Source organism: Macaca nemestrina, chromosome 20 (assembly GCF_043159975.1).
Source record: "Macaca nemestrina isolate mMacNem1 chromosome 20, mMacNem.hap1, whole genome shotgun sequence".
Taxonomy (NCBI): Eukaryota; Metazoa; Chordata; class Mammalia; order Primates; family Cercopithecidae; genus Macaca; species Macaca nemestrina.
The window spans coordinates 56,053,682-56,065,121 of NC_092144.1; the positions used below are offsets into that span (position 1 = coordinate 56,053,682).

Below are 11,440 nucleotides of genomic sequence, written 5' to 3' on the forward strand. Positions count from 1 at the left end.
CCCAGGCTGGGATTAGAAACAGAAACATTTCGGGGGGTGGAGGGTGGCGCGGGAAGACACTCCCTGCGGCTCCGAGAGCCAGGAGGGATCTGAGCTCTTCTTTCCAGTATGGACTGTTCTCCAGAGTGGAAGTCGGGGCCTCCAGCTGGCCTGGGGTGCCTGGGCCTTGAGAGGGCCAGGCCTGAGAAACGAGGCAAGGACCAAGGAGTCCCAGCTGGGCAGGGCCTGGGAAATGAGGTTCTGGGCAGTTTTGAGAATTTTAAAAACACCCAATGAGGACTTTGATGAGGGGCCCTGGCCGCGGGCAGGATGCTCTTCTCCCCGAGAGGGCCCTGCTCCAGTCACTGGTGTGGGTCACCAGCCGTGTGACTCGCAGATCCGTTCCCTCCCTGGGCTCCGGCTTTTCCTGCTATGAAAAGGGGTGGGAGGCGCTGGGCCAGGAGCAGGCCTGCACTCCTCCTCTGGGGAAAGCGGACTGCCTGGAACCGCAGAGCACACACACAGGTCCTCTACACCACCTCCTCCGAAGGGGACAGAGCCGCTGAGAAAACAGGGAACTTTAGTATAAATAAGAGGTCCTGGGGGACAGGGAGGAACCTGAGGGGCTTCCATAATTTAACACTCTTCAAAAGCACAGACAATAGCAAGGGCAGCTGGGGTGGGGGCCGGGTGAGGGCTGGACCACCCCCAGCCCTGCCCACTCAACTAAGGGGCACACTGCAGACCTGGGGCTCTTGTGGCGGGGGCGGGGAGTCTCTCCCCAGGAGTGACCAGTCACATGCTGGGGACAGGGATGAGGGTAACACTGATGTTTCAGAGGAAGAGGTCATTGTACTTGGCAGTGGGTGGGGGACAAGGCTGAGGCCACAAGGGCCATTACATTCCCCCAGTGTCTGGGCCAGTCTGGGGGGGCCCCCACATTTTGTGCAGGTTGGGGGACCGGCGCAGTCCATCTGTCATAGTTAGTCTTGTTAATACGTTGATCCATGAGGTCAGCAGGGAGGGTTATGGCTAGGAGGCTGGGGGCATGGGGTAGGGGCCCCGATATCCATGGCTTCACACCACTGTGCCGCTCGGGGAGTTGCCTGGTTGGGAGGAGATGCCCTGGGGAAGATGAGAGGGAGAAATGGGAGGGGTTAGAGACCACCTGGACTTCAGCCAGTGTCAAGGGGAGGGAGCCAGCCCAGAGTCCCCAAAGCTGCTGCCACCCTGGCCTTGCCCTTGGGTCCACCCCAGAGCCCCCAGAGGCCGCTGCTCTAGGTTGGGAATTTGCATCTTAGCTAGCTTCCTGTCCTGGCAGTCGGCACTTTCACTCAATAATCAAAGTCCTCGGCAGATCCTGAGTGAGATGATGGGGTAAGGGTAGGGGTGTGAGGGGAGGGGGAAACTGGGGCTCCCTTCTAACTTGGGAGGGACCCTGAGGTGCTGGGGAAAGAACTCAGGGACAGTCCTACCTCTACCACTGACTTGCTGGGTGACCTGGGCCAACTTCCTTCCCCTGTCTGGGCCTCGGTCTCCTCGTCTGTGAACTAGGGAGACAGAGGGGTCTCTTTTAGGACTCAACCAGACTCCCCAAATCCCACCACTCTTGCCTCTGAGGCACTCAGACTGTACTCTCAAGTTCTAGGGACTCAGGACTCTACAATACCAAAACCGAGGATCTGAGGAACCAAGCCACAGCCTCCAGGACCCTGGGCAGCTGAGTCCAAGCCCTAAGGAGCGGAGACACCCAAGACAAGCTCCGGACTGACAAGACGCCAGGCCTGCTTTTGCCTACTGTGACCTTTCCAACACCATAGCCCACCCAGGAGGCAAACGCATCCCCCCTCTGCCCATTCTACAGGCTCTAAGACTTAGGTGATAAGTTGGAGGTTAGAGAGAGCAGTGACTTGTCCGGGATCACACAGGGAATGGGACTGGAACCCAGGCCTGGGATTCCCAGACTGTGCCTTCAGCAGGAGGCTCAGATCCTGAGTCCGGAACCAGCGCGGCAGCCATGCCCACAGGCTTGAGCTCGCCCCTAGAGTTTTGGCCTGAAGTACTCAAAAAAGTTTCACCATTTAAAAACCAGATGTTCAATAGAAACAGATTTTGGTTCGAGTGACAGGCAGTAAGACTTGGCCATGCGGGGCCCATCTGCTGCCCTTCAGACGGCCAGCCTTGGATGCCCCGTCTCCCAGCTGGCTCTCACACCCACCCCTCTCTCTGCTGCCTGCCACCTGGGGCTAGCCCCCCTCACTCTAAAATCTGAGAGGTCTTGTTCTGAGACACTAAGATTTCCATGGCTTCCCCTCACCCCACGAAGCCAGAGGCTGTGACAGCAACAAAGCCCTCTCTCTGCCAATGACTGCTTCTTCCCACCAAGGGTCCTGCCAGGTCCCCGGCAGGCTGGCATGGAGCCACTCACCGCCTTGCCCGGCCGGGCCCAGGTGCAGATGAGGCCCTCCTGGCAGGCAGTGATGATGCAGTCCTCCAGAAACAGGAGGACTGTGAGCCGCTCCTGCGCGATCTTCTTGCACACGAGGGGCTCCAGCAGGGGCACCTCATGGATGCGTGGGCACAGTGCGGTGCCCAGCACCTTGGCGGGGTCCAGGCGGCTGCGGGGAATAGGGCCGCTGGGCTTCTCCCCACTGCCGCCGCCACCGCTGCCACCCCGGCTGATGTTGCCCAGGCTGTGGTAGCGCTTGTGCTCCTTCTCGGCCCCCCGGTCCCGCCGCTCCTGCAATGTGAGCGTGGCGAAGCGGCCGATGCTGAATGGTGTGCCAGGCTCTGCCGCCACGCCCGGGCCGCCTGCCTTGCCCCCGCCCGCCGGGTGCGGGAGGCTGTTGGAGCGGGACAGCGAGCGAGGCAGTGGGCCCGGGCCAGGCTCGCCACCCCTCGAGCTGCTGGCGGCCGGTGGCGTGGTGCCAGGAGTGCCAGGGAGGGTGCGCGTGCGGGCCAGGGGCGGGTGCGGGTAGAGCACATCTTCAGTGAGGTCCCACAGACAGAACTGCGTGTCTTGGCCCGCCGAGCCAAAGCGGTAAGTGATGGAGCCAGCCTTGGGCAGTGGAGAGAGCGGGGCACCCCCGGCCGAGCCTGTGCCCGCAGCCTCGGGCTCCTCCTCCTCCTCCTCGCCACTCCGCTCCCCGTCAGCACCGGCTGCTGTCGCCGCCTCCTCTGCCCGTGTGGTGTAGGGGTCGAAGGCCACAGCGTTGACCCAGGACTTGTGGCCGTGGCCTCGAGCCACCACGCGGCCCTCAGTGAAGGACCACACGGTGACCAGGTCATCTTCACCACCCGTCACCACGTAACGGCCGTCGGGGCTCCAGCACACACACAGCAGGCCCCCAAAGTAGCTCTTCATGAGCCCGCGCAGGAGCATGGAGTCGAAGTGGAAGACGCGCAGGCAGCCATCCTGGCTCACACAGGCCAGGTGCCGGCCATCAGGCGAGAAGGCGAACTCGTTGAGGGGCCCCTCGCCCACCGCCCACTTGGCCAGTGGGTTGCGGGGCGCCTTGCTCTTGGCAGCATAGACAGAGAAGCCCTCGCCCTGCTTCAGCAGGCTGTACTGGGGTGGGGCCGAGGCGCACGGGTGGCTGACGTTGTATAGGTACAGGTGGCCACTGGCGTGTGATGCCAGGAACAGGCTCTCCGACTCAGGCAGCCACTTCAGATACGTCACCTTGGTCTTGTCGATCAGCCGCTGCCAGGGGAGACAGGGTGGGGTTGGGAGAAGGCAGTAAAACTCAGGCAGACCTTCTCCCCAACCTGAAGTCCCCAAGGCCATTGGACACGGCCCCGCCCACACAGCAGATGCCACACCAGGCCCAGGTCCTCCTCGACGAGAAGCTCCCAAACTGGGGAAGACAGATGGATACTGGGTCATGAAGACACGGGGGAACAGGGGCTGCTCCAAGGAGCCTCAATGTGTCATCTTTGGTGAGGGTACAGTCCTGCTTGCCACAGAATTGTCCTGTATCTCAGGGTCCTCAACCTCTGGGCCATGGAACAGTAGTGGTCCGTGGCCTGTTAGGAACCGGGCCATGCAGCAGAAGGTGAGCGGTGAGCGAGCAGGCATTACAGCCTGAGCCCGGCCTCCTACTGGAGCAGCGCACCATTTGATCCTCATAGGAGCGCGAACCCCACCATGAACTGCGCATGCGAGGGAGCTAGGTGTGCGCTCCTTACTAGAATCTAACACCTGATGATCAGAGGTGGAACGGTTTCATCCCAAAACCATCCCCCCAGCAGTTCGTGGAAAGACTGTCTTCCCTAAGCCGGTCCCTGGTGCCAAAAAGGTTGGGGACCTCTGCTCTATCTACCTAACCCTCCCCCAATCTTTACTATGTCAGGCTTTAAGCAGGAAATTTCTTCACAGAAAGCCAGCTCCCCAAAGGAAGGGATCTTTGTTTGGTTCGCTGTTCTTTAAAGCAGTGCACACAGGAGGCGGCTTGAAGGTAATTCCTGGACAAATGAGTGACAACCCGCCATCCTGCTAGGTGCTTAAGACAAAAAACCTCAGCACCTGCCCTTTTCCTCACATCCAATCCTTCCACAAATCCTGCGGGCTCAACCTTCAAAATACACCCCAAATCGGCCGGCACGGTGGCTCACGCCTGTACTTCCAGCACTTTGGGAGGGCAAGGCGGGCAGATCACAAAGTCAGGAGTTCCAGACCAGCCTAGCCAATATGGTGAAACCCTATCTCTACTAAAAATACAAAAATTAGCCAGGCATGGTGGCGGGCGCCTGTAGTTCCAGCTACTCAGGAGGCTGAGGCAGGAGAATTGCTTGAACCCGGGAGGCGCAGGTTGCAGTGAGCGGAGACCATGCCACTGTACTCCAGCCTGGGCAACAGAGCGAGACTCCATCTCAAAAGAAAAAGAAAAACTACACCCAGAATCTGACCTCCTCTCACCATCCCATCCAGCCACCCCAAGCCTGCAATGTTGTGTGACTGGCCTCAGGCTCCACTGCCTGGGCCTGTCTGTCCTCTGCAGCAGCCACAGCAATGCTCTGTTAAGTATCAGTCAGCACCTGGCACTGTCCTGCTCTGAACGTTTAGCAGCCTCTCTCAAGCAGGGTTCCAGAGCCCAGGGCCCTAATGCCCTCAGGCAGTCAGCATATGCAACTAAGGAGCTGCTCTCCCAGGATGAGAGGCCTCCCATCCTTGGGAGAACTGAGCAAATAATCACTCCAGTCACTTCTGCCTTCCAGGGCTCAGCTGAGCCCCGATGAGAAAGGCTCCTCCACAGGTTTCCAACTAAGAGTAAGGCAAAGTCTCTCCACCGCCTTCCAGACTCCCCATGAGCCGGCCCCTCTGTTATTTCCTGGAACTCATCTACCATCCTCTCTCCCTCAGTAACTGCTCTGGCCACACGACTTCTGTGCTATCCTGCATTTGTCCTAGCTGGTCCCACTACTCAGAATGTCCTTCTTGGCTGGGTGTGGTGGCCCAGCCCTATAATCCCAGCACTTTGGGAGGCCAAGGCAGGAGAATCGCTTGAGCCCAGGAGTTCGAGACCAGTCTGGGCAACACAAAGAGATCCCATCTCTATGGAAAATACAAGCCAATTGTGGTGGTGCATGCCTGTAGTCCCCGCTACTCAGGAGGCTGACATGGGAGGATTGCTTGAGCCTGGGAGGCGGAGGTTGCAGTGAACCAAGATCGTATCACTGCACTTCAGCATGGACGACAGAGTGAGACCCTATCTTGAAAGGAAAAAAAAAAAAAAAAAAAGATGCCCTTCCCCAGGCAACTCTTCTCACCTGCCTCCTTCAGGTCTTTATTTCAATATCACCTCTTAGTGAGGGCTTTCCTGACCACCCTATTAGACTCTTCAAGCTTCCCTCAGCTCCTTCCCCACTGTTTCTTCTAAACAGGACTTAATCACCTGCTGACACATGAAGACTTAACTTGATTAACTGTCCATCTCCCCAGCTAGACTGAAAGCTCCAAAAGGGCAGGGCCTCCTGTCCAGGGCCCTGAGATGTGATATCCCTACTGCTGGGAACGGTGCCTGGCACAGAACAGATGCTCAAAAACTATTTGTGAATGGATGAGCTAATGAATTTTTAATCCACTCACTATTCCGTTCACTCCCTTCAGCCATTCACTCATTCTGAGAATATTTATGGAACACCTCCTCTGGACCAGAGAGAATGAGACAGAAGCCAAGAGCAGTCCCTGCCCGCGGATAAGGTCGTTTACTGGTATCTCCTCGTAGGCCAAGTTGGCCCAGGACTGAGCAATCTCCATGTATGATTCTACAACAGCGGTTCTGCAAGGTAGGAACTGGAATCCCATTTTGCAGAGAAGGAGAAGTGAGGCTCAGAGAATGGTCACCTTCCCAAAGTCACACGGTGAGTAAGTGGTGCAGCAGGGTTTTGAATCCAAAGCCTCCAGAGCCCAGAACTCAAAGAGCAAGGGTATCAACTAAGTCCCAACTTATTTACTAGCCTCAATTCTCTAATCTGCAAAATGGGCAGCACACTTCTGCATCCACTGGTTGATGAAAACTCAAGGAGTGGCCAGGCGCGGTGGCTCACGCCTGTAATCCCAGCACTTTCGGAGGGCGAGGCAGGTGGATCACGAGGTCAGGTGTTTGAGACCAGTCTGGCTAACATGGTGAAACCCAGTCTCTACCAAAAATACAAAAATTAGCTAGGTATGATGGTGGGCACCTATAATTCCAGCTACTCAGGAGGCTGAGGCAGGGGAATTGCTTGAACTGGGGAGGCAGAGGTTGCAGTGAGCAGAGATTGTACCAATGTGCTCCAGCCTGGGTGACAGAGCAAGATTCTGCCTCAAAAAGGAAAAAAAATTAAAAACAATAAAAATTACAATTACAATTAAAAAAAAAACAAAACCGGGTATGGTGGTTCACGCCTGTAACAATAGCACTTTGGGAGGCCGAGGCAGGCGGATCACGAGGTCAGGAGACTGAGACCATCCTGGCTAACACGGTGAAACCCCGTCTCTATTAAAAATACAAAAAATTAGCTGGCCGTGGTGGTGGGCGCCTGTAGTCCCAGCTACTTGGGAGGCTGAGGCAGGAGAATGGCGTGAACCCGGGAGGCGGAGCTTGCAGTGAGCGGAGATCACGCCACTGCACTCCAGCCTGGGCAACAGAGTGAGACTCTGTCTCAAAAAAATAAATAAAAAAAAAATAATAAATAAATAAAACTCAAGGAGTAAAGTATTCAGCACAGGGGTAACACAGCATAGGGCCTGGGTACAGTGCAGCTGTCATTAGCTGCTGTCACCCCATTCTCATCTCTCCCTGGTCCTGCCCCTCTCAGGCCTACACTGGTCCCCAAGCAGCTGAAACCTAATAGCATATAGTGGGTAGGTGAGAAGGCAGAGCAGTTGGGGGTTCTGGGGGCTGCAATCACCTCCTCATTGAACAGCTTGCTTGTGTCCTTTTTGATGAGATCGAGGTACTGCACCTGACCCGCTGAGAAGCCCACCAGCAGGGAGATGGTCTCGGTGGCAGCAGTGAACTGGTTGAAATCGTGGCAGGTGGGCTGGGTGCCCTTGTAGATCCGCTTGTCAATTGGCTTGTTGAGGTCAATGGACTTGAGGGGTGGGAGAAAAGGAGTTAATGGTGTATGCCACTGAGGGGAAGGAAAAGGATGTTGAGGTTGGGGGAAACCACTAAGAGGAAGCAGGGTTAGAACCCAGAGGGAAGTGGGGAGGTGAGTAGGTGGATTGGGAAAGAGGGGGCAACCACAGACAGGAAGGGGACCTAAATCACAGACGGAGTAGCAAAAAAGATAGTAAGGATCCCCCTTGACCACAGTGCCTCCCCCAAGTTGGGTCACCCCTAATTCAGAGACACCCTTGTCCACAACTTCAGGGTTCTGGGGCCACACAGTTCCTGAGCTCCGATTCCTTTTAGCCCCACCACTCCACCCTATAACCTCAGCAACTCCCTTAGGACCTAGTACCACACTATTCCAAGACCCCCAAACCTCAAGGTCACCCAAATTCCCAGGACTCTAAAGCCTAACATCCTAGTATTCGCTTCACTTTGGAATCCCTAAACCGCCACAGTTCAGGGACCCATCAAAACTCATAGTCTCCCACATTTTAGGCCCATTTACTACCTCAGGGCTCTGAGGATCCTCATCATTTCTGGGGCCACCATAAGTTTCCCAAGGTTCTCACCACACCGCTTTAGAGATGCCCTGAATCACACTTGCAGATTCGCCTGCCAGAGCCCCTCATCCCCTTGAGAGCTCCCATCAGATTCCAGACGCTTATCTCCTCCAGGACCCTCATGACCTCCAGACCCCAATTTTCTCTAGGATCCCATTCAGCTTCTGGATCCCCTATTACCTTCAAGGCCTCCATCAGTTCTAGACTTCTCCACATTCCTGGGCTCAATCTCAAGCCCCTCTCCAACACCTCCAGGATGCAATACTGGGTTCTCCATCACCTCTGAGCTTGCATCACCTCATGATTCCCCATTACCTGCAGAATACCTGCCACCCCAGAACCCGGGGGATCCCACCTCATCTTAGATACCCCATCATGTCCAATACTCGCCATCCCAGAACCCCTACGCATAACGGGGGTCAAGGGGATTTCCCCCATCACCTCAAAGATGCCTGCCCAGCACCCCGCGGGCCTCCCATCGCATTTCAGAATCTTGTACTCCCTCCAATGCTGTTGCCCCAGGACGTCCATCACATTTAGGATGCCTATCTCAGGGCCCTATATCAATTCAGGCACCCTCCTATCAGTTCTCTGGAACGTCCATCCTTTCAGCACCCAGGGCCCCACGATGCAGGCCGCTCACCCGTTGGCTCCCACGGCGGCAGCAGCCTGGGTAGAAATAGAGCTCACGGCCCAAGTTGAAACAGACGCGGTCTCCCCCCGAGCCCAGCCCCGCGGGCGTGGCGGGCGGCTCCCCGGCCCCGGCGCTGTCGGGCTCCCCGAGGCGCACGAGGCTGAGGCGCACGGCGGGCAGCGCGGGCCCGGGCCCGGGGCCTGCGGGCGGCGGGGACGACGCAGGGCCTGCAGCGCCAGGACCGGAGGCAGAGGCAGGGCCGGGCGGGGGCTGCGGCGGCTGGGGCGGCACCGGGGTCTGGGCGGAAGCCGGACCCGACCTGCGAGCGGCGCCGTCGCCCGGGAGCAGCTTGTAGAAACCCTCGCGCGTGCGGAACTGGGACTTAATCTCCGCGCAGTCCCCCATGGCGGCGCCGGGGCCCGAGCCGCCCTCCGCGCCGCCCGCCGCCATCTTGGGCGCCCCCCGGGCCCCGCCGCTGCCGGACTGCCGCCCGCAGCCGGGCCCCCTGCCGGAAGCCGCGGGCCCGCACCGGAAAAGGTGGAGTCGTCGCCCCGGCAACGCCTCTTCGATTGGCACCCAGGTCCGGAGGCGGGACGAACCCCCACGGTCGCTCGGGTAACGGTGCTGGGACTGTGGGCGGGGCGAGAAGGTGGGCGCGGTCTTTGTGCCTGTGACCGACTTGTGGTTGACTGCGGGGGCGGAGCCCGCAATGGAAAGAGGCGTGGCCAGTTAGAAAGCTCAAGTCCTTAGCAACCGCGCCCTGGGAACCGTTTGCCTAGCAACGGAGGGACCCCCACCAAAGAAGCCCTCATCCATAGTCCAGCCTTCCCATGAAGTCACAGCCGACCCCAAGTGACCCTGGTCTCTCCTTAGACGCCCAACATACACTCCCCTGACCGCCAATGTTTCCCACTGACATATTCAAATCCCTGAATGACCACAGCATCTGCTACCATTCTTCCCCACCCTTGGTGACCCGCCAAATCCCTGTGTCCCCACACAACTCAAAGGACTTCCTCTGACCCACTATTGATTAATGCTAACCCCAAACATCCTTCATATTTTCCACCAACCTCCAATGTATATTTCCATGACTTTCTTATTTTCTTTCTTTTTTTTTTTTTTTGGAGACGGAGTCTCGCTCTGTCGCCCAGGCTGGAGTGCAGTGGCCGGATCTCAGCTCAATGCAAGCTCTGCCTCCCGGGTCTACGCCATTCTCCTGCCTCAGCCTCCCGAGTAGCTGGGACTACAGGCGCCCGCCACCTCGCCCGGCTAGTTTTTTTTTTGTATTTTTTAGTAGAGACGGGGTTTCACTGTGTTAGCCAGGATGGTCTCGATCTCCTGACCTCGTGATCCGCCCGTCTCGGCCTCCCAAAGTGCTGGGATTACAGGCTTGAGCCACCGCGCCCGGCCCGAGTTTCTTATTTTCAACAACCTCACTTGTCCTCCAAAACCCACCTCTGATTCTCAAATTCTATTGATCCCCACGGTGCCCCAGTGTCCCAGTGATCCACTCGTAACCCAAAGTCTCCCACTGATCCCAACAGCTCCTACTCATAGCCAGTGCTCCCCATGTCTGCTGAAGTCACCCAGCCCCATCACAGATCTTCCTAGTCTCACGTAGTCAATGGCCTCTACGATTTCTCCTTAGAGTGTCCCAAGGGCATCTCACACTTTAAAAAAAAAAAAAAAAAAAAAAAATCCTACAATGGCTCACGTCTGGAATCCCAGAATCCCAGCACTTTAGGTGGCTGAGGTGGGAGGATCACTTGAGCCCAGGAGATCAAGACTGCAGTGAGCTATGATCACATCACCACACTACAGCCTGGGGGACAGAGCCAGACTCAGTCTCTCTAAAAAAAAAAAAGAAAGAAAGAAAGAAAAAAGAATCCTACCATGAACTTGACGTCTTACACCAAATCCTTCTCCTCTCTTGCATCACCATCTTAGGGTTAGATCTGCTGTCCACTCAGTCAACCAGGCCACAGACCTGGGTGTCTTCCTAGATGTGTACCATTTATCTTCACTCTCCCCTGCTTACAGCCTCCAAGTCTTTTGCATTCAACCACCTGCAATTCCTCTTTCTCAGTTCCTTGTTCTCCGCAGCCCTGATCCTAGGTCCTCCTCTACCCGAGCCCTTCCCTCACCCCCACATCAACCGTGTCTCTTGGTCTCCCAGATTTCTGTCTCACCCCCACTTCCACCTTTCACTTGGCATGTAGAGAGGTTTTTGGGTTTTTTTGTTTGTTTGTTTTGTTTTTCCGTCTTTTTTGTGTGTGTGTGTGAGACACAGTCTTGCTCTGTCACCCAGGCTGGAGTGCAGTGGCTTGATCTCGGCTCACTGCAAGCTCCGCCTCCCGGGTTCCCGCCATTCTCCTGCCTCAGCCTCCCGAGTAGCTGGGATTACAGGCACCCACCACCATGCCCGGCTAATTTTTTGTATTTTTAGTAGAGACAGGGTTTCACTGTGGTCTTGATCTCCTTACCTCGTGATCCGCCTGCCTCAGCCTCCCAAAGTGCTGGGATTACAGTCGTGAGCCACCGCGCCTGGCCTTGTTTTGTTTTTTTTTTTTGAGACAGAATCTTGCCCTGCCACCCAGGCTGGAGTGCAATGGCACCATCTCAGCTCAGAGATGGGGTTTCACCATGTTGGGCAGTCTGGTCTT

At 56.7% G+C, this 11,440-nt stretch overlaps 1 protein-coding gene across 2 annotated transcripts; it reads right to left on the bottom strand.

Moving 5' to 3' along the window:
* Positions 1-539: 539 nt before the first annotated feature.
* LOC105478556 (DM1 locus, WD repeat containing) lies at positions 540-9,314 on the bottom strand. 2 transcript variants are annotated; one of them, XM_011735986.3, is made up of 5 exons: positions 8,784-9,314; positions 7,375-7,557; positions 2,408-3,682; positions 1,455-1,529; positions 540-1,104 (listed from the first exon to the last, which is right to left on the bottom strand). In XM_011735986.3, the coding sequence occupies exons 1-5, from the start codon at positions 9,222-9,224 to the stop codon at positions 1,057-1,059; spliced, it is 2,022 nt and encodes a 673-aa protein (XP_011734288.1). In that variant the 5' UTR covers positions 9,225-9,314; the 3' UTR covers positions 540-1,056. The 2 variants fall into 2 exon arrangements, with proteins under 2 accessions (XP_011734288.1, XP_011734289.1); XM_011735987.3 differs by lacking the exon at positions 1,455-1,529 and having other exon boundaries at positions 8,784-9,284.
* Positions 9,315-11,440: the final 2,126 nt, after the last annotated feature.

Excerpts from the sequence above, each read along its gene's own strand:
- LOC105478556 (XM_011735986.3), bottom strand. The coding sequence starts at position 9,224 with ATGGCGGCGGGCGGCGCGGAGGGCGGCTCGGGCCCCGGCGCCGCCATG. Across the intron at positions 7,558-8,783 it reads GCCGCCGTGGGAGCCAACGG|TCCATTGACCTCAACAAGCC; the intron begins GTGAGCGGCCTG and ends CCACCCCTCAAG. Across the intron at positions 3,683-7,374 it reads GCAAGCTGTTCAATGAGGAG|CGGCTGATCGACAAGACCAA; the intron begins GTGATTGCAGCC and ends CTCCCCTGGCAG.